At 50.2% G+C, this 24,844-nt stretch overlaps 1 protein-coding gene across 1 annotated transcript in view; it reads left to right on the forward strand.

Annotated features, from left to right (window-relative positions):
- The window catches only part of COPB1 (COPI coat complex subunit beta 1), a gene marked incomplete at its 5' end in the record, with an annotated part of 67,742 nt that extends 47,352 nt beyond the window's left edge, over positions 1-20,390 (forward strand). Inside the window, 12 exon segments of the mRNA XM_073603968.1 lie at positions 5,504-5,649; positions 7,010-7,106; positions 7,197-7,357; positions 7,540-7,660; positions 8,737-8,964; positions 9,707-9,886; positions 15,377-15,521; positions 16,109-16,228; positions 16,905-17,050; positions 19,024-19,113; positions 19,835-19,990; positions 20,127-20,390. Of these exon segments, the coding sequence (XP_073460069.1) occupies positions 5,504-5,649; positions 7,010-7,106; positions 7,197-7,357; positions 7,540-7,660; positions 8,737-8,964; positions 9,707-9,886; positions 15,377-15,521; positions 16,109-16,228; positions 16,905-17,050; positions 19,024-19,113; positions 19,835-19,990; positions 20,127-20,186 (1,650 nt within the window). The 3' untranslated portion in view covers positions 20,187-20,390.
- Between the last annotated feature and the right edge of the window lie 4,454 nt (positions 20,391-24,844).

Consider the following 24,844-nt stretch of genomic DNA (forward strand, 5'->3'; position numbering starts at 1 on the left):
ACGTGGTGGGGACACCGACCCTCCTGTGTGTCTGGATGATCGTGGTGGGGACACTGACCCTCCTGTGTGTCTGGATGATTGTGGTGGGGACACCGACCCTCCTGTGTGTCTGGATGATCGTGGTGGGGACACTGACCCTCCTGTGTGTCTGGATGATCGTGGTGGGGACACTGACCCTCCTGTGTGTCTGGATGATCGTGGTGGGGACACTGACCCTCCTGTGTGTCTGGATGATCGTGGTGGGGACACCGACCCTCCTGTGTGTCTGGATGATCGTGGTGGGGACACTGACCCTCCTGTGTGTCTGGTGGATGATCGTGGTGGGGACACCGACCCTCCTGTGTGTCTGGATGATCGTGGTGGGGACACTGACCCTCCTGTGTGTCTGGATGATCGTGGTGGGGACACTGACCCTCCTGTGTGTCTGGATGATCGTGGTGGGGACACTGACCCTCCTGTGTGTCTGGATGATCGTGGTGGGGACACTGACCCTCCTGTGTGTCTGGATGATTGTGGTGGGGACACTGACCCTCCTGTGTGTCTGGATGATCGTGGTGGGGACACTGACCCTCCTGTGTCTGGATGATCGTGGTGGGGACACCGACCCTCCTGTGTGTCTGGATGATCGTGGTGGGGACACCGACCCTCCTGTATGTCTAGATGATCGTGGTGGGGACACTGACCCTCCTGTGTCTGGATGATCGTGGTGGGGACACTGACCCTCCTGTGTGTCTGGATGATTGTGGTGGGGACACTGACCCTCCTGTGTGTCTGGATGATTGTGGTGGGGACACTGACCCTCCTGTGTGTCTGGATGATTGTGGTGGGGACACCGACCCTCCTGTGTGTCTGGATGATCGTGGTGGGAACACCGACCCTCCTGTGTGTCTGGATGATCGTGGTGGGGACACCGACCCTCTTGTGTGTCTGGATGATCTTGGTGGGGACACTGACCCTCCTGTGTCTGGATGATTGTGGTGGGGACACTGACCCTCCTGTGTGTCTGGATGATTGTGGTGGGGACACCGACCCTCCTGTGTGTCTGGATGATCGTGGTGGGGACACTGACCCTCCTGTGTCTGGATGATCGTGGTGGGGACACCGACCCTCCTGTGTATCTGGATGATCGTGGTGGGGACACCGACCCTCCTGTGTGTCTGGATGATCGTGGTGGGGACACAGACCCTCCTGTGTGTCTGGATGATTGTGGTGGGGACACCGACCCTCCTGTGTGTCTGGATGATCTTGGTGGGGACACTGACCCTCCTGTGTCTGGATGATTGTGGTGGGGACACTGACCCTCCTGTGTGTCTGGATGATCGTGGTGGGGACACTGACCCTCCTGTGTGTCTGGATGATCGTGGTGGGGACACTGACCCTCCTGTGTGTCTGGATGATCGTGGTGGGGACACTGACCCTCCTGTGTCTGGATGATCGTGGTGGGGACACCGACCCTCCTGTGTATCTGGATGATCGTGGTGGGGACACCGACCCTCCTGTGTGTCTGGATGATCGTGGTGGGGACACAGACCCTCCTGTGTGTCTGGATGATTGTGGTGGGGACACTGACCCTCCTGTGTGTCTGGATGATTGTGGTGGGGACACTGACCCTCCTGTGTGTCTGGATGATCGTGGTGGGGACACTGACCCTCCTGTGTGTCTGGATGATCGTGGTGGGGACACTGACCCTCCTGTGTGTCTGGATGATCGTGGTGGGGACACTGACCCTCCTGTGTCTGGATGATCGTGGTGGGGACACCGACCCTCCTGTGTATCTGGATGATCGTGGTGGGGACACCGACCCTCCTGTGTGTCTGGATGATCGTGGTGGGGACACAGACCCTCCTGTGTGTCTGGATGATTGTGGTGGGGACACTGACCCTCCTGTGTGTCTGGATGATTGTGGTGGGGACACTGACCCTCCTGTGTGTCTGGATGATCGTGGTGGGGACACTGACCCTCCTGTGTGTCTGGATGATTGTGGTGGGGACACTGACCCTCCTGTGTGTCTGGATGATTGTGGTGGGGACACTGACCCTCCTGTGTGTCTGGATGATCGTGGTGGGGACACTGACCCTCCTGTGTGTCTGGATGATCGTGGTGGGGACACTGACCCTCCTGTGTGTCTGGATGATCGTGGTGGGGACACTGACCCTCCTGTGTGTCTGGATGATTGTGGTGGGGACACAGACCCTCCTGTGTGTCTGGATGATCGTGGTGGGGACACTGACCCTCCTGTGTGTCTGGATGATCGTGGTGGGGACACTGACCCTCCTGTGTCTGGATGATCGTGGTGGGGACACTGACCCTCCTGTGTGTCTGGATGATTGTGGTGGGGACACTGACCCTCCTGTGTGTCTGGATGATTGTGGTGGGGACACTGACCCTCCTGTGTGTCTGGATGATTGTGGTGGGGACACCGACCCTCCTGTGTGTCTGGATGATCGTGGTGGGGACACCGACCCTCTTGTGTGTCTGGATGATCTTGGTGGGGACACTGACCCTCCTGTGTCTGGATGATTGTGGTGGGGACACTGACCCTCCTGTGTGTCTGGATGATCGTGGTGGGGACACTGACCCTCCTGTGTGTCTGGATGATTGTGGTGGGGACACAGACCCTCCTGTGTGTCTGGATGATCGTGGTGGGGACACTGACCTTCCTGTGTGTCTGGATGATCGTGGTGGGGACACTGACCTTCCTGTGTGTCTGGATGATCGTGGTGGGGACACCGACCCTCCTGTGTGTCTGGATGATCGTGGTGGGGACACCGACCCTCCTGTGTGTCTGGATGATCGTGGTGGGGACACCGACCCTCCTGTGTGTCTGGATGATTGTGGTGGGGACACTGACCCTCCTGTGTGTCTGGATGATCGTGGTGGGGACACTGACCCTCCTGTGTGTCTGGATGATCGTGGTGGGGACACCGACCCTCCTGTGTGTCTGGTGGATGATCTTGGTGGGGACACTGACCCTCCTGTGTGTCTGGATGATCGTGGTGGGGACACTGACCCTCCTGTGTGTCTGGATGATCGTGGTGGGGACACCGACCCTCCTGTGTGTCTGGATGATCGTGATGGGGACACTGACCCTCCTGTGTGTCTGGATGATCTTGGTGGGGACACTGACCCTCCTGTGTGTCTGGATGATCGTGGTGGGGACACTGACCCTCCTGTGTGTCTGGATGATCGTGGTGGGGACACTGACCCTCCTGTGTGTCTGGATGATCGTGGTGGGGACACCGACCCTCCTGTGTGTCTGGATGATCGTGGTGGGGACACTGACCTTCCTGTGTCTGGATGATCGTGGTGGGGACACCGACCCTCCTGTGTCTGGATGATCGTGGTGGGGACACCGACCCTCCTGTGTGTCTGGATGATCGTGGTGGGGACACTGACCCTCCTGTGTGTCTGGATGATCGTGGTGGGGACACTGACCCTCCTGTGTGTCTGGATGATCGTGGTGGGGACACTGACCCTCCTGTGTGTCTGGATGATTGTGGTGGGGACACTGACCCTCCTGTGTGTCTGGATGATCGTGGTGGGGACACTGACCCTCCTGTGTGTCTGGATGATCGTGGTGGGGACACTGACCCTCCTGTGTGTCTGGATGATCGTGGTGGGGACACCGACCCTCCTGTGTGTCTGGATGATCGTGGTGGGGACACTGACCTTCCTGTGTGTCTGGATGATTGTGGTGGGGACACCGACCCTCCTGTGTGTCTGGATGATCGTGGTGGGGACACCGACCCTCCTGTGTGTCTGGATGATCGTGGTGGGGACACCGACCCTCCTGTGTGTCTGGATGATTGTGGTGGGGACACCGACCCTCCTGTGTGTCTGGTGGATGATCTTGGTGGGGACACTGACCCTCCTGTGTGTCTGGTGGATGATGGTGGTGGGGACACTGACCCTCCTGTGTGTCTGGTGGATGATGGTGGTGGGGACACTGACCCTCCTGGGTGTCTGGATGATCGTGGTGGGGACACTGACCCTCCTGTGTCTGGATGATCGTGGTGGGGATACTGACCCTCCTGTGTGTCTGGATGATTGTGGTGGGGACACCGACCCTCCTGTGTGTCTGGATGATTGTGGTGGGGACACTGACCCTCCTGTGTGTCTGGATGATCGTGGTGGGGACACTGACCCTCCTGTGTGTCTGGATGATTGTGGTGGGGACACCGACCCTCCTGTGTGTCTGGATGATTGTGGTGGGGACACTGACCCTCCTGTGTCTGGATGATTGTGGTGGGGACACCGACCCTCCTGTGTGTCTGGATGATCGTGGTGGGGACACTGACCCTCCTGTGTGTCTGGATGATTGTGGTGGGGACACTGACCCTCCTGTGTGTCTGGATGATCGTGGTGGGGACACTGACCCTCCTGTGTGTCTGGATGATTGTGGTGGGGACACAGACCCTCCTGTGTGTCTGGATGATTGTGGTGGGGACACTGACCCTCGTGTGTGTCTGGATGATCGTGGTGGGGACAACGACCCTCGTGTGTGTCTGGATGATCGTGGTGGGGACACAGACCCTCGTGTGTGTCTGGATGATCGTGGTGGGGACACCGACCCTCCTGTGTGTCTGGATGATCGTGGTGGGGACACCGACCCTCCTGTGTGTCTGGATGATTGTGGTGGGGACACTGACCCTCGTGTTTGTCTGGATGATCGTGGTGGGGACACTGACCCTCGTGTGTGTCTGGATGATCGTGGTGGGGACAACGACCCTCGTGTGTGTCTGGATGATCGTGGTGGGGACACCGACCCTCCTGTGTGTCTGGATGATCGTGGTGGGGACACCGACCCTCCTGTGTGTCTGGATGATCGTGGTGGGGACACCGACCCTCCTGTGTGTCTGGATGATCGTGGTGGGGACACTGACCCTCCTGTGTGTCTGGATGATCGTGGTGGGGACACCGACCCTCCTGTGTGTCTGGATGATCGTGGTGGGGACACTGACCCTCCTGTGTGTCTGGATGATCGTGGTGGGGACACTGACCCTCCTGTGTGTCTGGATGATCGTGGTGGGGACACTGACCCTCCTGTGTGTCTGGATGATCGTGGTGGGGACACCGACCCTCCTGTGTGTCTGGTGGATGATCTTGGTGGGGACACTGACCCTCCTGTGTGTCTGGTGGATGATCGTGGTGGGGACACTGACCCTCCTGTGTGTCTGGTGGATGATCTTGGTGGGGACACTGACCCTCCTGTGTGTCTGGATGATCGTGGTGGGGACACTGACCCTCCTGTGTGTCTGGATGATCGTGGTGGGGACACTGACCCTCCTGTGTGTCTGGATGATCGTGGTGGGGACACTGACCCTCCTGTGTGTCTGGATGATCGTGGTGGGGACACTGACCCTCCTGTGTGTCTGGATGATCGTGGTGGGGACACTGACCCTCCTGTGTGTCTGGTGGATGATCTTGGTGGGGACACCGACCCTCCTGTGTCTGGATGAACGTTTTCTTCCTGAGTAATCCTCTCCTATTTAATATTTTGCAGCTGATGGAATTCCTGAGTGACAGTAATGAGGCCGCAGCGGCCGATGTCCTGGAGTTCGTTCGGGAGGCCGTTCAGCGATTCGATAATTTACGAACACTAATAGTGGAGAAAATGCTGGAAGTTTTCCACGCCATAAAGACAGTCAAGTAAGTGAAAAGCCATTGATGGTGGATTAGGGGCGACTCTGTGTTCTCACACTTTTCCTTATTAAAATCCCCAGACATTGCAAAGGGTTTTCGGTCACTTTGTCACTGAAAATTACATATTCTCTAAATATTGAAAATGTATAAAAATGTTTAACCACTTAAAGACCCCACCATTTCTGCCACTTAAAATCTGTATTTTTGGTGGTAAATTACTTAGAACCCCTATATATATATATATATATATATATATATATAATTTTATTTGCAGAGACCCTAGAGCAGGGATATGCAATTAGCGGACCTCCAGCTGTTGCAAAGCTACATCATGCCTCTGGGTGTCATGCTTGTGGCTGTCAGTCTTGCTATGCCTCATGGGACTTGTAGTTCTGCAACAGCTGGAGGTCCGCTAATTGCATATCCCTGCTCTAGAGAATAAATTAGTTGCCTTTTTTTATGTAACAAGGTATTTGCGCAGCGGTTAAAAAAAAAAAAAAAAACACTTTAATGAATTTTCATGCAAGAAAACACAATATATAACCCAATCTTTTGGTAAACTATAAAAGATTTTACGTAAATAGATACGTAATATGTCACGCTTTAAAATTGCGCACCCTCATGGAATGGCGACAGAACTACGGTAAATAAAAATCTCTGTAGGCGACGCTTTAAAAATGTTTAGAGTTACAGAGGAGCTGTAGCATTATTGCTTTCGCTATAACGTTCGTAGTGATATGCCATACTCGCGCGTGGTGCAAATACCATTTACATATGTGCGCGCAACCTACGTATCTCTGCGCGAGCATGGAGGGTTGGGGGTGCTTCAATTTTTGTTTTGTTTTGTTTTACACTGTCCTTTTTTTTGTTTTTTTTTATTTTTCTTTTTTTTCTTTTTTTTTTTTTTTTTTTTAATAACTTTTTTTATTCCTATTACAAGGAATGTAAACATCCCCTGTAATAGTAATAAGGGGTGGCAGGTCCTCTTTATGGAGAGATCCCAAATCTCTCCTCCTCCCTTTTTGAAAGCATCAGATAAAAAAAAACAAAAACAAAAAGTATCTTTTTGTTTAAAAAAAAAAAAATGTGTTTACTTTCGCACTAAACAGGAAGTGACGTCATGATGTCGCTCCAGTCCTCCTAGATCACAGAGGTGTGCAGAGACGATCTAGCCTCACATCTGTGACTGGCCATGCGAACCATCGGATCATTTCCCCGTCTCGACGGTGATTCTCGAAATGATCCGATGGAGATGACCAGAGAAGAATATATTAGCTGATATCTTCGGCTTTAATTTCCAGTCATAAAATAAGAGCATTTCTGCACACAGCCAATAGAGGAGATCTAATACAGGATCCTATTTCAGAATTTATCGAGGAGCGTTGTGGATTTTGGGAGAATATTGCAGCACGAAGGAAGATATCCAGAGCGTGATGACTGAAGTGCGCAGGTCTCTGGGAGAGGTGGGTATCGTCCAAAAGATTCCGTTCCCCCCTTCCCCCCCCTTGTACAGAGGCAGACCTCATAACATGAGGGCGTTCCCTTGTCTGTAGGTTCCCATCGTGGAGACGGAGATCAAGAAGGAATCCGGGGAGACGAAACCGGAGGAGGAGGTGACGGTCGGCTCCACCCAAAGGCTGGTGACCGAAATGGGCACATACGCCACCCAGAGCGCCCTCAGCAGTGCCAGGCCCACAAAGAAAGAGGAGGAGAGGTTTGTTGAGGTTCTGCAATCCTTGATAGGGGCTCATTTGGCTTTGTAGAGGGGGGGGGGGGGGTTGGTGTATGTCTGGGCAAATGTCTTGGGGGTTGTGCAAATTCTGGTGATGGCAGCCAATCAGGTTCTACTTTTTTAGCTTCTTCAATAAAGCTATATATTATATCTCTCTCCTGTAGGCCGCCTCTCCGAGGATTTTTATTGGAGGGAGATTTCTTTGTCGCTGCCGCTCTCGCAACTACGCTTACTAAGATTGCACTGCGCTACGTGGCCTTGGTCCCAGAGAAGAAGTTGCAGAATGTAAGTCTGACATTTAGTTCTGGAAAGAATCTGTCTGCTTTTGGAAGTGATGCGTTAGACCTGGTAACGGCCTTGTATTGTACGGAGTAGTCATTATGCGGATGTCTTGAGCTGCCGCAGAGTAAGTGTCCCGGTCAGGGGTCAGGCTTGGAGACCAGTAGCTATAGCAGTAGAGCGGCTCCCACCGACCAGCAGGATAAGTACAAGCAGGTTATCTAAGGTGCGGGGTCTATGTACTAACTGGTGTTCACCAGAGCCCCTGATGGTGGGGATGGGTTTTGCTGCTTGTTAGTACCAGGTCGCAGTCCTCAGGATCACGCCACCAGGAGGGGAGCAAGCCGGGATGCTATAGCAGGTGGGGATCAAGCAAAAACATAGTCCGGAAACAAGCCAGAGGTCAGTAACAAGTGGTAGCGAAGATGCAGGTGGCAGCAGGAGCGACGAGAGCGAGATGTTGGCTGGAGAGGAGACAATAATCTGGCAAACAGGAAGTGCAAAGGCATGGCTAAAATAGGAAGCTCATGGGAGGAGCAAAGAGTTCAAGAGAGAAGACAAAGCTGTCTAAGGACTCAGGCAGGGGGCTGTCCAGCATCTCAGGAGGATCAGCAAGAAGAGATACTGCTAGACACAGCAGAGGTTCAGACCCGGGTCCTGACAGTAAGGCACCATTCACATGGAGCGTTTTGCAATGATGTGAATTTCAGCAGCAGGAATCGACTGATTCTTGCTGCTGGGATCGACGGCTGTGTGCATAAAGCAGCGGCTGACAAGCCCGCACACTGCAGTGACAGGCTGTCGGCAGCTGCAGCTATTCATACTCGTTTGCAAAGCCAGTAATCACCCGTGGTGTTTTGCGGTGGGATGTACACAAATTAGAGATTCCCTCTTCTACATTCACAAAGAGGGAAGATCACTAGTTTTATTATAGGTAAGTGATATGTATTTGCATGCATGTGAGACGGTGTGACCATACGAGTTATGCTGAGGAGGGAAGTCTTCATAGAACATGATCTAATCCCATGTCTAAATTCTATCCTGGTCTCTCACACTCTATAATTGCTTCTCTCCTCCCGCAGTCCTTTGTATCAGAAGCCATGTTGTTGATGGCGACCATCTTGCACGTGGGGAAATCCTCCCTGCCCAAGAAGCAAATTACAGACGACGATGTGGACCGGATTTCTCTGTGTCTGAAGGTTCTTTCCGAATGTTCTCCCTTGATGAGCGAAATCTTCAACAAAGAGTGCCGTCAGTCACTCTCCAACATGCTGCATGCCAAGCTGGAGGAGGAGAAGCTCTCCCAGAAGGTGATCTCCTGACAGGTCCATTTTATGCGTGTCCATGGTCCTCTGTTTGGGGTCTATCCTTCCTGACAGGTCTCGTTATGTGTATCCATGGACTTCTGTTGGGGTCCATCCCTCCTGACAGGTCCCCTTTATGCGTGTTTATGGACCTCTATTTGGGGTCCATCCCTCCTGACAGGTCCCCTTTATGTGTGTCCATGGACTTCTGTTGGGGTCCATCCCTCCTGACAGGTCCCCTTTATGCATGTCCATGGACTTCTGTTGGGGTCCATCCCTCCTGACAGGTCCTCTTTATGGGTGTCCATGGACCTCTGTTTGGGGTCCATCCCTCCTGACAGGTCCCGTTATGTGTATCCGTGGACTTCTGTTGGGGTCCATCCCTCCTGACAGGTCCCCTTTATGCGTGTCCATGGACTTCTGTTGGGGTCCATCCCTCCTGACAGGTCCCCTTTATGGGTGTCCATGGACTTCTGTTGGGGTCCATCCCTCCTGACAGGTCCCCTTTATGGGTGTCCATGGACTTCTGTTGGGGTCCATCCCTCCTGACAGGTCCCCTTTATGCGGGTCCATCCCTCCTGACAGGTCCCCTTTATGGGTGTCCATGGACCTCTGTTTTGGATTCCATCCCTCCTGACAGGTCCCCTTTCCCAGGGACTTCTGTTGGGGGTCTAGGCTCAGCTGGAGGAGGTATGTAGGAGAAGACTTGACATGGTTGTCTCACCTTTGTCCCCTTTACTCTCCACAGAAGGAGTCAGAGAAGCGCAATGTGACGGTTCAGGCGGACGATCCCATCTCCTTCATGCAGCTCACCGCCAAGAGCGAGATGTCGTCTAAGGAGGATCAGTTCCAGCTGAGTCTGCTGGCCGCTATGGGGACCACCCAGAGGAAGGAGGCGGCTGACCCTCTGGCATCCAAACTGAATAAAGTAAGTGCCCCGCCTTGTGTCTGGATGGGGAATGACGGTCACATGACTGACCTGTACATTGGCAGTTAGTCTTCAAAGTTTAGTTCTATGTGGGGCTCATCCTGGAAAACGGTCCACCTGATAATGACCCCGCCTCCTTATCTCATCTTTATATTCAAATACAAGTGCGGGATAAACAAGAGGGGGCCAATCCATTAACCCCTTAAATTCCGGGCAGTTTCACCCCCTTCCTGCCCAGGCCAGCTTTCAGCGCTGTCGCACTTTGACAATTGCGTGGTCATGCTACACTGTACACATGAAGTCTTTATCATTTTTTTCACACAAATAGTTTTCTCTTGGTGGTATTTAATCACCACCTGGAGTTTTTTATTTTTTTGCTAAATAAAGGAATTTTTTTTTTTTAAAGAAACGCGTTTTTCTTTGTTTCTTTGTTTCTGTTTTAAAAATTTGCCAATAAAAATAAATAACTTTTGAAATTAAGAGGTTGGCGTGTAAATTGCCAACATCCCTCAAAATTTTGAAAAAGAAAACCTCAAAGGTGGGATTTTACAGGCAATTATTAGAAAAAAATATATGAAAAATTAGATAAAATATTAAATTTATTGATACAAAAAGTGGGATTTTTACCACCTCTGTCAACTTTGAATGTATTATTATTGTTGTTTATATGAATGTGGTTGTTTCCATTGAAATTATGGTTTTATGAACTTTTTGTATCAATAAATTTTAATATTTTATCTAATTTTTCATTTTTTTTTTTTTTTTTTTTTTAATAATTGCCCGTAAAATCCCACCTTTTGAGGTTTTCTCTTTTTCATAAAAAAAAATCTTTCTTCATAAATTTAGGCCAAAATGTATTCTGCATTTTTTTTGTTGAAAATTACCCAAATCAGTGTATATTATTTAGTGTGTAGGAAAGTTATAGAGTTCACAAACCATGGGATATACAGCTAGGTCCATATATATTTGGACACGGGCACAATTTTCATACTTTTGGCTCTGTATGCCACCAGAATAAAATTTAAAAGGAAACAATCCAAATGAATTTAAAGTGAAGACTTTCAGATTTACTTCAAGGGGTTGAACATGAATATCGAGTACAAATTTTAGGAACTGCAACCATTTTTATACACGGCCCCTCCCATTTTCAAGGGCTCAAATGTAATTGGACAAATGAATATAATACTAAATGTTGTTCATTTTTAATATTTTGTTGAGAATCCTTTACTGGCAAATTTTTGCCAGTAAAGCGAGTGAAATGCTCAAGTGGGTTGAGATCAGATGATTGACTCGGCCATTGCAGAATATTCCGCTTCTTTTCCTTCAAAAGCTCCTGGGTTGCTTTTGCAGTGTGTTTTGGATCATTGTCCATCTGTACTGTGAAGCGCTGTCCAATCATTGGCTGAATCTGGGCTGATAGTATATCTCTAAACTGCAGAATTCATCCGGCTGCTTCTGTCATCTGTCACATCATCAATAACCAATGACCCAGTGCCACTGGAAGCCATGCATGCCCATGCCATCACACTGCAAGCTCCACCATGTGACCACACATGACGTTGTGTGCTTTGGATAATGAGCTCTTCCAAGCTTCCTCCACACTTTTTTCTTCCCGTCATTCTGCTACAGATTAATCTTAGTTTTAGCTGTCCAATGAATGCTTTTCCAGAACTGGTCTGGCTTTTTTAGATGTGTTTTTTTGTTTTTTGGCGAAGTCTAATCTGGCTTTTCTGTTCTTCAGGCTTTTGAATGGTTTGCACCTTGTGGTGAACCCTCTGTATTTGCTCTTGTGAAGTCTTCTCTTGATTGTAGACTTTGACAACGATACACCCACCTCCTGGAGAGTGTCCTTCACTTGTCTCCGCTTCCTGGAGAGTGTCCTTCACTTGTCTCCGCTTCCTGGAGAGTGTCCTTCACTTGTCTCCGCTTCCTGGAGTGTGTCCTTCACTTGTCTCCGCTTCCTGGAGTGTGTCCTTCACTTGTCTCCGCTTCCTGGAGTGTGTCCTTCACTTGTCTCCGCTTCCTGGAGTGTGTCCTTCACTTGTCTCCACCTCCTGGAGTGTGTCCTTCACTTGTCTCCGCTTCCTGGAGTGTGTCCTTCACTTTTCTCCGCTTCCTGGAGTGTGTCCTTCCCTTGTCTCCACTTCCTGGAGTGTGTCCTTCCCTTGTCTCCGCTTCCTGGAGTGTGTCCTTCCCTTGTCTCCGCTTCCTGGAGTGTGTCCTTCCCTTGTCTCCGCTTCCTGGAGTGTGTCCTTCACTTGTCTCCACTTCCTGGAGAGTGTCCTTCACTTGTCTCCACTTCCTGGAGTGTGTCCTTCACTTGTCTCCACTTCCTGGAGAGTGTCCTTCACTTGTCTCCACTTCCTGGAGAGTGTCCTTCACTTGTCTCCACCTCCTGGAGTGTGTCCTTCACTTGTCTCCACCTCCTGGAGTGTGTCCTTCACTTGTCTCCACCTCCTGGAGTGTGTCCTTCACTTGTCTCCACCTCCTGGAGTGTGTCCTTCACTTGTCTCCACTTCCTGGAGAGTGTCCTTCACTTGTCTCCACCTCCTGGAGAGTGTCCTTCACTTGTCTCCACCTCCTGGAGTGTGTCCTTCACTTGTCTCCACCTCCTGGAGTGTGTCCTTCACTTGTCTCCACCTCCTGGAGTGTGTTCTTCACTTGTCTCCACTTCCTGGAGTGTGTCCTTCACTTGTCTCCACCTCCTGGAGTGGGTCCTTCACTTGTCTCCACCTCCTGGAGTGTGTCCTTCCCTTGTCTCCGCTTCCTGGAGTGTGTCCTTCCCTTGTCTCCACTTCCCGGAGTCTGTCCTTCACTTGTCTCCACTTCCTGGAGAGTGTCCTTCACTTGTCTCCACCTCCTGGAGTGTGTCCTTCACTTGTCTCCACTTCCTGGAGAGTGTCCTTCACTTGTCTCCACTTCCTGGAGAGTGTCCTTCACTTGTCTCCACCTCCTGGAGTGTGTCCTTCACTTGTCTCCACCTCCTGGAGTGTGTCCTTCACTTGTCTCCACCTCCTGGAGTGTGTCCTTCACTTGTCTCCACTTCCTGGAGAGTGTCCTTCACTTGTCTCCACCTCCTGGAGAGTGTCCTTCACTTGTCTCCACCTCCTGGAGTGTGTCCTTCACTTGTCTCCACCTCCTGGAGTGTGTCCTTCACTTGTCTCCACCTCCTGGAGTGTGTCCTTCACTTGTCTCCACCTCCTGGAGTGTGTTCTTCACTTGTCTCCACTTCCTGGAGTGTGTCCTTCACTTGTCTCCACCTCCTGGAGTGGGTCCTTCACTTGTCTCCACCTCCTGGAGTGTGTCCTTCACTTGTCTCCACCTCCTGGAGTGCGTCCTTCACTTGTCTCCACTTCCCGGAGTCTGTCCTTCACTTGTCTCCACTTCCCGGAGTCTGTCCTTCACTTGTCTCCACCTCCTGGAGTGTGTCCTTCACTTGTCTCCACTTCCTCGAGAGGGTCCTTTACTTGTCTCCACCTCCTGGAGTGGGTCCTTCACTTTGTCTCCACCTCCTGGAGTGGGTCCTTTACTTGTCTGGATGTTGTGACTGGGTTTTTCTTTACCATAGAGATAGGACCCCTGCGATCATCATCTTCCGTGGACGTCCAGTCTATTTTTTATGTTGCTGAGCTCACCAGTGCATTCTTCTTTCCTCACAATGTACCAGACTGTTGATTTGGCCACTCCTAATGTTGCTGCCATCTCTCTGATGGCTTGGTTTTGTTTTTGAAGCCTTACAATGGCCTGTTTCACTTGCATGGACAGCTCCTTTTAAACGCATGATGTAGGTTCACAGCAACAGATTCCAAATGCAAATACCACACTAATGGTCCGTACACACAATCCGAAAATCGGACAAAAAATATCGCTTCCAAAGCTATTGTATGATAATCGGATCGTTAGTAGAGAGGTTTTGAGAGCCGATCACGACAGTTCATCCGGTATTATCCGATCGGAGAAAAGCGGCAATTATTCACGTACGATATCAGATCGTATGATTTTCATTTAATCAGTACAGTTGTCGTCCAAAACTACAATAGAAATACATTACAACACATCACATCACTTCTGGTTGTTTTTTTTGTTTTTTTTTTTTTTTCTTTTTATTCTGTCGTACTTTAGTAACCTCCCTTTTTTGCTATGCGACTAGCGTGCAAAAAAAAAAAACAGACGATCTGTCGTCCGATGTTCGGATCGTGTGTACAAGGAATTCGAATCAACTCCAGACCCTTTTTTTTTTTTTTTTTTTTTACCTGCTTAATTGATGAAGAAATAACAAAGGAGTCTCCCACAACTGCTTTTTGATTCAATTGTCCAATTACTTTTACTTTTGGTCCCTTGAAAAAGGGGGGGGCGCTATTTTTAAGAGCTGTAATTCCTAAACCCTTCCTCCGATTTGTATGTACATACCCTCAATTACCTTTCACCCCATATCCATTATATAACTATAGCTTGAATATGTTTTTGGTAAATACCTGAAAAAAACTTAAAATTGTGCCTTTGTCCAAATATATCCGGACCTAACTATATGTCTGAAAATTGGTCAATCCTGATGTCCTGACGGCCGATCTAATTTCTTGAGGCCCGAAAACGCCACAACAGTACAAATGACCCCTTTTTGGAAAGTAGACAGTCTAAGGGATTTAGTAAGAGGTGTGGCGAGTTTTTTTTTTTTTTTTAAGTCGTAATTTATTTATTTATTTATTTTTCACAATTTTTTGGAAAATGAAATAAAAAAATTTAAAAAATGAAATTTTTTACATACTGTCACCAGGGCAGTACAGCATCGTCTTATGACTGGTGTGGCAGATCAGGGACACTGGTGACAGTATGTATATAATTTAAAAAAAAGTTTTACTATTTATTTTTATTTATTACTTTTTTATTGTTGTTATTATTATTATTATATTTTTACATACAGTGACCAGAGCAATATGTTACCACAGTAACACTGTACTATGGGGAGGGGATCCAGATTTTTTTTTTTTTTTTCACACGGTGATTGCTTATAACTGTGAAATTTACCGTTAAAAGCAGCCATTTTTTTTTTGCTGAATAAAAACTACTCATTCAGTGTTTACTATTGTGATTGGCCACAGCTAATGACATGGTACAGATGGGCTGTGGTTGGCCCTGTTTGTACCATGTGATGACTGTGATCAATCACAGAGATCATCACAATAGAATACAATGAATTGCATGAATCCCTTTCATTGTGATCTGCTGTGATTGGCCACAGCGATCACATGGTACCGGCAGCAGGCTGGCACAATGTGATCTGTTATCGGCTGTGTCTGGTGGATATGGTGACTGATCACGCCGGAGAATGACCGTGCTCTCGCTCAGCCGTCATTTTACAATAGGCTGGACTGGATAGGGGTTTTTAAATTTTGAGGAGGTAGCCATTGTGTGTGTATACCGTTTTTTTTTTTTTTTCTTTTTTTTTTTTTTTTTTTATAAAGGTGATGAATGTTCTGTGCTTTGTTCCAGGTGACACAGCTGACCGGCTTCTCAGATCCCGTGTACGCAGAGGCCTATGTACATGTTAACCAGTACGACATTGTCCTGGATGTGTTAGTCGTCAATCAGACCAACGACACTCTACAGAACTGTACGCTGGAACTCGCTACACTGGGTGAGGATGACCACTAGTGGGCAGTGGGGGGCGAGCCCCGGGGCCCCTGGCTTGTGGGCAGGGGGGGGCCCTGGCTAGTGGGAAGGGGGGTGCCGCCCCTGGCTTGTGGGTTAGGTTAGGGGATGGGCAAGGCTTGGCTGCTCAGAATGTCCAACCAGAGATCTTCGGAAAGAATTGTCTATAAATGTCAGTAGACACGTCCATCCTGATTTCAAGGTAGCAGATCTGCCAGGGGGTTTAGCATTCCATTACCCAGTAATCATTGAATTGTCAGTTGTGGGCGGAATGGTTCAGTACAGTGAAGGGGTCTGTAGATCTAATCTGTTTTTCTGCATCTCAGTAGTTGTAGTTCCTCTGTGCTGACACCAGGTGGCGGTAGCGTCCTTTTGCACACATTACACATTATGAAGCTTAGTCACAATTGGCAGGTGAAAGCTTCTGTGCCGCTTGTAGACGTAGCCAATGAGGTTAAACCTTCACCTCTGCACTGGAGTTAGATGGCGAATCCTGACATCTCATTGGTTGCTGTTGAGTTTCCTCAGCTCCCGATAAAAGCGACAATATAACAACTGATCTTCTAATTCCAGGTGATCTGAAGCTGGTGGAGAAGCCGTCTCCTCTCACTCTCGCTCCGCACGACTTCGCCAACATCAAGGCCAACGTGAAGGTGGCCTCCACAGAGAACGGCATCATATTCGGGAATATAGGTGGGTGTGGTCCGCCATCAGAGGGGTTTGTGTAATGAGTCCTCTGTATAAGCAATCATTTTTATGAATGGCCATCCATTCATGCGCCATTGTGTACAATTATGATAGCTGTGATTGGCCACAGCCATCACATGATACAGGTCTGCTGTCATTGGCCCCTGTACCATAGGATCACTGTGACGAATAACAGATCACAATAATACACAATGAATGCCTATAAATGAAAGCCTTTCTGTACTATTGACGTGTGATTGGTCACAGCGATCACATGGTACCAGGGCCAACCCAGTACAATGCAGTAACTGGCTGCAGGTGCCCAGTTTCTCGGGGGGTTGCCGCTTCCTCCCCCACAGTGTATTCAAATTCCAATACACTTTATCGACAGCAAACATGACAAGCCAAAGAACAAGCAAGGTCCCTCAGACATCGTCTTCACCCGTCCAATGAGACTCCACCCCTCAGGGACAGAGAGCCATGGTGGACAGGTAAAGGTTAATGTCTTGGTGACACCGCCTTCTCTTTGACTTGCGCGTATCGTGTGGATGGGAGGAGCCTTGTCACCCGGGGACAGGAAGTCTGTAACTGGCAGGATCACCAGGTGAAAACTAAGGCAGCCGCCATGTCTAAGTGATGCGCTGTGTCGTACAATCTGATTTGTGACTTTGTGTCCCCGCAGTGTACGACGTGTCGGGAGCCGCCAGTGACCGGAACTGTGTGGTCCTCAGCGATATCCACATCGACATCATGGATTACATCCAGCCCGCCGCCTGCACAGACACAGAGTTCAGGCAAATGTGGGCGGAGTTTGAGTGGGAGAACAAGGTTAGTGTGTGTCTCTGTGTACTCTCCACATGGGGGCGCCATTCCCACTGCTATTCACTGCACAGAGAAATCCCACAGCGTCCATTTCTGTGTCCTCCAATATCAACCGTCTTTGTGCTGCAGCTGGAGGATGTAGATTAGGAATGAAGCGGGCTGTGATCTGTAACTTCCCTCCACCAGCCCTGCAGTGTGGAGCCGCCTGTAAGTGGCGTCTCTTCTGCCTGAATTGTGCCAGATGTACTTACCACTTGTGAGGCCCTTCACGTGATAGTCAGATACTCGTACTTATGGGAAGGTGGCATATCGGACATCCATATTCTGCCCATCAGACCACTATAAGACATGTCTGGGGGGGATCTGGGTGTGTCCTATAGAAGCCTATAAGTGGGATCTGGTGATAGCGAGACCTCAGTAGTGGACAAGATCTGGTGTTCGGTATCTGGGTGTGTCAGAGAGATCTATGGTGGATAGGATTTGGGCATTTCAGGTCTATGGTGGGTAGGAATTGGACATTTCAGGACTATGGTGGGTAGGATTTGGGCATTTCAGGACTATGGTGGGTAGAAATTGGGCATTTCAGGTCTACGGTGAGTAGGGATTGGGCATTTCATGTTTATGATGGGTAAGATTTGGGCGTTTCTTGTCTATGGTGGGTAGCATCTGGGCATTTCGGGTCTATGGTGGGTGGGATTTGGGCATGTCTGGTCTATGGTGGGTGGCATCTGGAGGTGTCAGAGAGGTCTTTTGGAGGGCGGGATCTGGACACGTTGGGTCTATAGTGGGAGATCTTTGTAGGCCGGGGTTTGGGTTTTTTATAGAGGTCCATGTTTGGTGGGAACTGAGCATGTCAGGTCCCTAGTGGGTGGGATCTGGGAGTGTTGGGTCTATTGTGGGCGGGATCTGGGAGTGTTGGGTCTATTGTGGGCGGGATCTGGGAGTGTTGGGTCTATTGTGGGCGGGATCTGGGAGTTTTGGGTATATTGTGGGCGGGATCTAGGAGTGTTGGGTCTATTGTGGGCGGGATCTAGGAGTGTTGGGTCTATTGTGGGCGGGATCTGGGAGTGTTGGGTCTATTGTGGGCGGGATCTGGGAGTGTTGGGTCTATTGTGGGCGGGATCTGCGAGTGTTGGGTCTATTGTGGGTGGGATCTGGGAGTGTTGGGTCTATTGTGGGCGGGATCTGGGAGTGTTGGGTCTATTGTGGGCGGGATCTGGGAGTGTTGGGTCTATTGTGGGCGGGATCTGGGAGTGTTGGGTATATTGTGGGCGGGATCTGGGAGTGTTGGGTCTATTGTGGGCGGGATCTGGGAGTGTTGGGTCTATTGTGGGCGGGATCTGGGAGTGTTGGGTCTATTGTGGGCGGGATCTGGGAGTGTTGGGTCTATTGTGGGCGGGATCTGGGAGTGTTGGGTCTATTGTGGGCGGGATCTGGGAGTGTTGGGTATATTGTGGGCGGGATTTGGGAGTAGTGGGTCTGTTGTGGGCAGGATCTGGGAGTGTTGGGTCTATTGTGGGCGGGGTCTGGGAGTGTCGGGTCTATTGTGGGCGGGGTTTGGGAGTGTTGGGTCTATTGTGGGCGGGATCTGGGCATATCTAAGCCGTTTCTGTGTTGTGGGTGGAATCTGGCAGTCAGATAACGGTGATAACAAATGGCATGGATTGGGAAGGTGTCATGTTGGGGGGGATTCCCCTGGATGGACTGATTTGGGGTGTTATATTTGCACCCCGATATTTGTATGAAGACAGACGGCTGCAGTTTCTCAGATTCCCTCCAATCTCCTTTTCTCTGTTGAAATAAAACTGCAAATAATTTCCATTCCGAGTTGCAGCCGCTCCGATCTCTCATGTTAGAATCCATCTTTCTGTCTCCTTAATGCTGATATCTGATTGGCTGAGGCGGGTTTTGCCAGTTTGCTCCTCCTTTCTCTGTTCTTGTAATAATCCTCCCGCTCACTGACTCCGCTCTCCCTTCAGGTGACGGTGAACACGAATATCCTGGATCTAAACGAGTATTTGCTTCACATCCAGAAGTCCACAAATATGAGATGTCTGACGCCCGAGAAGGTGAGTGACCCCCCCCCCTCCCCCCACACAGGCAGAGTTCTGCTTCATGCAATGCTCCCTGGGAAGTGTATGCAAATTAGCTCATTCATGTCTCAGTCACGTTCTCAGGGCTCCCAGGCTGGGCTGGTTGTGGGGTCTCGGACAGTCGTGTGTTCAGGGCTCCTGGGCTGGGCTGATGGTCCCCGAGTGGGGGAGGGGTGTTTTCTGACAGTTGTGTATTTAGGACTCTCGGGCTGGGCTGGAGAGGGGGGATAGGGGGCTCTCGGACAGTCCCAGGCTGGGCTGAAGAGGGGGGATAGGGGGCTCTCGGACAGTCCCAGGCTGGGCTGAAGAGGGGGGATAGGGGGCTCTCGGACAGTCCCAGGCTGGGCTGGAGAGGGGGGATAGGGGGGTCTTGGACAGTCCCAGGCTGGGCTGGAGAGGGGGGATAGGGGGGTCTCGGACAGTCCCAGGCTGGGCTGGAGAGGGGGATAGAGGGGGTCTCGGACAGTCCTGGGCTGGTGGTGTGGGGGGGGGGGGGGGGGCGTGGTCTCGGACAGTCGTGTGCTCAGGCCTCACAGGCTGTGAGTTACCTAAAGTCTGTAAATTCTGCACCTGATGCTCCTTGGGGGGGGTGGGGGGTCACATGACACTCTGCTGCCGCTGTGTATCGGGTGCCGGTACCGGGTGTATGAATGTGTTTGGTGGATAAACTCATCTGTTTTGTTTGCTCCGCCTACAGGCCTTGTCCGGGTCATGTGGTTTCATGGCCGCCAATCTCTACGCCCGCTCCATATTCGGTGAGGACGCCCTTGCCAACGTCAGCATAGAGAAGCCAATCCACCTCGGACCCGACGCTCCAGTTACTGGTCACATACGGATCAGAGCCAAGAGCCAGGTGAGGGGCCACTGGGCCGCGTACACATCTCTCCTGCAATGATGCTTCTCCATCTTGTCATTCACATTGGTGGTCGGGGGGGGCGGGGGGCAGTAAAAGCAGGCGGTATGTGTAACGAGTTTTGTCTTCCCTGCAGGGGATGGCGCTGAGCCTCGGCGATAAGATCAATCTGTCTCAGAAGAAGCCGACAGTATAGGTGGAGCCGTACCCAGAATCCTCCTCTCTGACTCCAGCCACCAATCATCATCCATCATGATTCGGGCCCCGCTGTGCTCCACCCGTGTGCTTCATAGAGTGTAGAGTTCCTGGCGGAGAATTCCTCGTCATTCCCAAATTTTTCTCTTTTTGTGTTTTATCAGTTCACTAACCGACTTCAACAATAAATCTCTCTTTTGATTAATAGTGGAGTGGATGTGTGACTCCCGGGGGGCGGTGGGGGAGGGAAGCGTCAGCAGGCCGGTGGAGTGCGGTGTGTCTGCCACCCTCAACAAACTCTCAGCTGAAGCGGCTCCGCCCCCCTGGGATCTGTGCGATTCTCACATTCTGTGATTGGTGGAGCCGATCGCATTTCTGTATGAGAACCATTATATATTCCCCGCGGTCTAGTGACCAATCGCTAGGCCTTATCACTATCACATGATGCTGGGTGCGGGGTCTTGGCTCCCTGTAAGCTCTGATACCAATGCAGAGACAGGAAGGAGCGGAGGAGGGGGTCTTTGAGAAGGTAAGTATAACTGGGATGGGGGATGGGCTTTTAAAGAGACTCTTGTCCCTGAATAAATAGTGACAGGTTCTCTTAAAGATGGACAGCTGTCTCCTTCTATAGATATACAAGGAAAGACAACCGCACCACACTGACAAAATGTTCTCTGTATAGCTCTGACATATACCGCAGTGCTGTACAGAGATCACTGAGCCAATCACATCAGTCTCTGTACAGAGGAGCTTACACTCTAATGTCCCCTTCCCCCACAGTCACATCAGTCTCTGTACAGAGGAGCTTACACTCTAATGTCCCCTCCCCCCACAGTCACATCAGTCTCTGTACAGAGGAGCTTACACTCTAATGTCCCCTTCCCCCACAGTCACATCAGTCTCTGTACCAGAGGAGCTTACATTCTAATGTCCCCTCCCCCCACAGTCACACACTTATTATACATTCATATAGCTCTGACATATACTGCAGTGCTGTACAGAGATCACTGAGCCAATCACATCAGTCTCTGTACCAGAGGAGCTTACACTCTAATGTCCCCTCCCCCACAGTCACATCAGTCTCTGTACAGAGGAGCTTACACTCTAATGTCCCCTCCCCCCACAGTCACACACTTATTATACATTCATATAGCTCTGACATATACTGCAGTGCTGTACAGAGATCACACACTATTATTATTGTTATATGTTTATATTCTCTATTAGAGAAATGTTTTCTGTCCTTCCATAAATCACATTTATTATGGAAATTTCTTCTCTTCTCTTCCACAACATCTGCTGAGAAGTAACAATGTAACAGCTGAAGCATTTCCTGTTCAGTGACATAAAACAGAACAAAACTTCTATATGTCTTCCTCCACCCACCGCAGAATGTCTGAATAATCCAGAACACCGCGCGGTGCACGCCCCGTATTATCCACTTATTGTACATCAAAGTCTCTCTCTCCCCGAACCATTCATACCCCATCAACTGCCCCTTTTATTGTATGCTAGAGCCTCTGTCCCCCCAAAACTGCCCCCGGGTCCTTAAATCTTTCCTCCGCTACCCCTGTACTGAACCCTAGATCCTCCATGCCTATATAACTGTCCCCGTACTGTACTCGGTCCTTAATCTATCCACAGCTACCCCTGGTTTCTACCCTAGAGCCTCCATCCCTCTACAGCCCATTTTGTATTGTACCCCAGAGCCTCCATCCCTCTGCAACTGCCCCTAGTATCTTACCCCACACGCTGTCTCTCCATGACTCTCCCCCCCCCTTATATTGTGCCCCAGAGCCTCTGTTCCTTCTCAACTGCCCCCTGTATTGTACCCTATACCCTCTATCTCTCCCTGCATTGTGCCTTAGACACAACTGTCCCTGTATTGTACCCCTGAGCCTCTGTCCCTCCTCAACTGCCCCCTGTATTGTATCTCAGAACCTCTGTCCCTCCTCCATACCCCCTGTCTCTCCACAACATTCCCTGTATTGTGCCCTAGACACAACTGCCCCTCTGTATTGTACCCCAGAGTTCCTCCTCCACTGTCCCTGTATTATACCCTTGAGCCTCTGTCCCTCCTCAATTGCCCCCTGTATTGTATCTCAGAACCTCTGTCCCTCCTCAACTTCCCCTTGTATTGTACCCCATACTCCCTGTCTCTCCACAACATTCCCTGTATTGAGCCCTAGACACAAACACCCCTCTGTATTGTACCCCAGAGTTCCTCCTCCACTGTCCCCTGTATTGTGCCCCTGTTCCTCAACTGGCACCTGTATTGTATCTCAGAACCTCTGTCCCTCCTCAACTTCCCCTTGTATTGTGCCCCATACCCCCTGTCTCTCCACAGCGTTTCCTGTATTGTGCCCTAGACACAACTGCCCCTCTGTATTGTACCCCAGAGTTCCTCTTCCACTGTCCCCTGTATTGTGCCCCTGTTCCTCAACTGGCACCTGTATTGTATCTCAGAACCTCTGTCCCTCCTCAACTTCCCCTTGTATTGTGCCCCATACCCCCTGTCTCTCCACAGCGTTTCCTGTATTGTGCCCTAGACACAACTGCCCCTCTGTATTGTACCCCTGAGTTCCTCCTCAACTGTCCTTGTATTATACCCTTGAGCCTCTGTCCCTCCTCAACTGCCCCTTGTATTGTATCTCAGAACCTCTGTCCCTCCTCAACTTCCCCTTGTATTGTACCCCATACCCTCTGTCTCTCCACAGCGTTTCCTGTATTGTGCCCTAGACACAACTGCCCCTCTGTATTGTACCCCAGAGTTCCTCCTCAACTGCCCCTGTATTGTATCTCAGAATCTCTGTCCCTCCTCAACTGCCCCTTGTATTGTACCCCATACCCCCTGTCTCTCCACAAAGATCCATGTATTGTGCTCTAGACACAACTGTCCTTGTATTGTACTCCAGAGCCTCCATCCTTCCATCACAGCCCCGTATTATACCCCAGAGCCTCCATCCTTCCATCACAGCCCCGTATTATACCCCAGAGCCTCTGTCCTAACACAACTGCCCATATATTGTACCCAAGAATTCTTTCTCTTCTCTCCACAGCTGTCCCTGTATTTTACCCCAGACCCTTTTGTCCCTCCACAGCGGCCCCTGTACTGTACCCCCCCCCCCATCCACCTATCCCTCTACAACTGCCCAATATTGTACCCCAGACTTTTTTGTGGTTTCTGATTTTTATTGATGACTTTTCCATTAAATCACCTCAGCAAGATCTGTTGGGAGCAAATTGATGCCTCAGCCCAGCAGACTCCACCTCCACCTATACCTAAAATATCCAGTATATGGCTTGTAATGCTGGAGGGGCAGATGTACATTCTCGTGGTTTACTGACTACAGGGGGAAGAACATTGGTGGGAAAAACTCACCTGTAGTTTATTTGAGGAAAAAAAAAAAACAGACTCCCCCATGTGGTTTCGTCCCGTTACATTTCATGTTGTCTGCCTCGATATCCATCGTGATTGTCACCTTTCTTTCTAAAGTTCACTCTCCGCAGGGGGCCAGAGACCTTCCCACCGCAAAGACGTCCAACATTTCCCAAAAACGATTTCCCTACCAGGAAAAGGTTCTGAGCTGACCCTATGGAACGGTCAGTGTTGGTGCGCGTATTCTGATTGCGATAATATATAAAGAAATGCAGCCTGCGGGTGATCAAATCTCCTCCATTTTTCTCCAACTTATAAATATTTCGGAATGGTATAATTTTGTTAAAAAAAAAAAAAAGTTTGTTAATTTGGCCAGCTGGAGCGCCTGTACTGTCTGCAGACATGGGAGTGGAAATGTATAGCCCAGTGGTTGTAACTGCACAGGTTTCCCGGAGAAAAAAATGGGCCTGGTTGGTGAGCAATGTGTAGCCAGGTAGGTGAGCGGGCTGTGCGCTCTGTGCCCGCTCTCCCTTCCCCCCCTCACCACTGTTGTTCTGCAGAGCGGGCTGTGTACTTCAGTCAGCTTCCCTCCCCTTCCTCTGTTGGCTGTGTATGTGATCTCTCCTCCCTCTGCTTGGAGGTGACAACGGTCACATTCAGCGGGGTGAGACTTGAAGCAACTGCTCATCTCCCCTCCCAACTGATGATGCCATTAAGTCTGAGATCCTGGGAGATGTAGTCCTGGAGTGGGAATGAATACAGTGAAAAACTACAGCCACCAGGACTCCCTGCTGACGAAAAGCGTAGAGGCCGAACTTTTTTCCAAGCAATTCTAGAGAGGTCAGGGTTTTCCACGGGAGGAAGTCAAGGCCTTTGCTGGGACTGTGCAGACCAGGGGCCATAGTAGTCTTTGCCAAGGGGGCCTGAGAGAGTGCAGACCTATTGCTGGTGTGTCTGTGCCCACACCAAAGACCAAAGGACTGAGATGCTGAAAGTCCTCTTGCTGTGCTGGGACCCGTTGCTGTGTGCGCCGACCTGATTGTGAGGGCTAAGACTTCTGGGACAACTGACCACCAAGAGGGACCAAACCTGTTGCATGCCAGGAGTGATGAGAGGAACTACAAAGCCTCATCCCTTGCTGCACACAGGTAATGTAATAGAAACTGCTCCTTACTTAACAGGCCATCAGCCATCCATTGCACACTCCTAAAGGGACATCTCTGTGTGCACCACTTTACAGAAGGGCCCCAACAATAGGTGGCTAAATGGCACCAGGTACT

This window comes from Aquarana catesbeiana, linkage group LG11 (genome assembly GCF_042186555.1).
Source record: "Aquarana catesbeiana isolate 2022-GZ linkage group LG11, ASM4218655v1, whole genome shotgun sequence".
Lineage (NCBI taxonomy): Eukaryota > Metazoa > Chordata > Amphibia > Anura > Ranidae > Aquarana > Aquarana catesbeiana.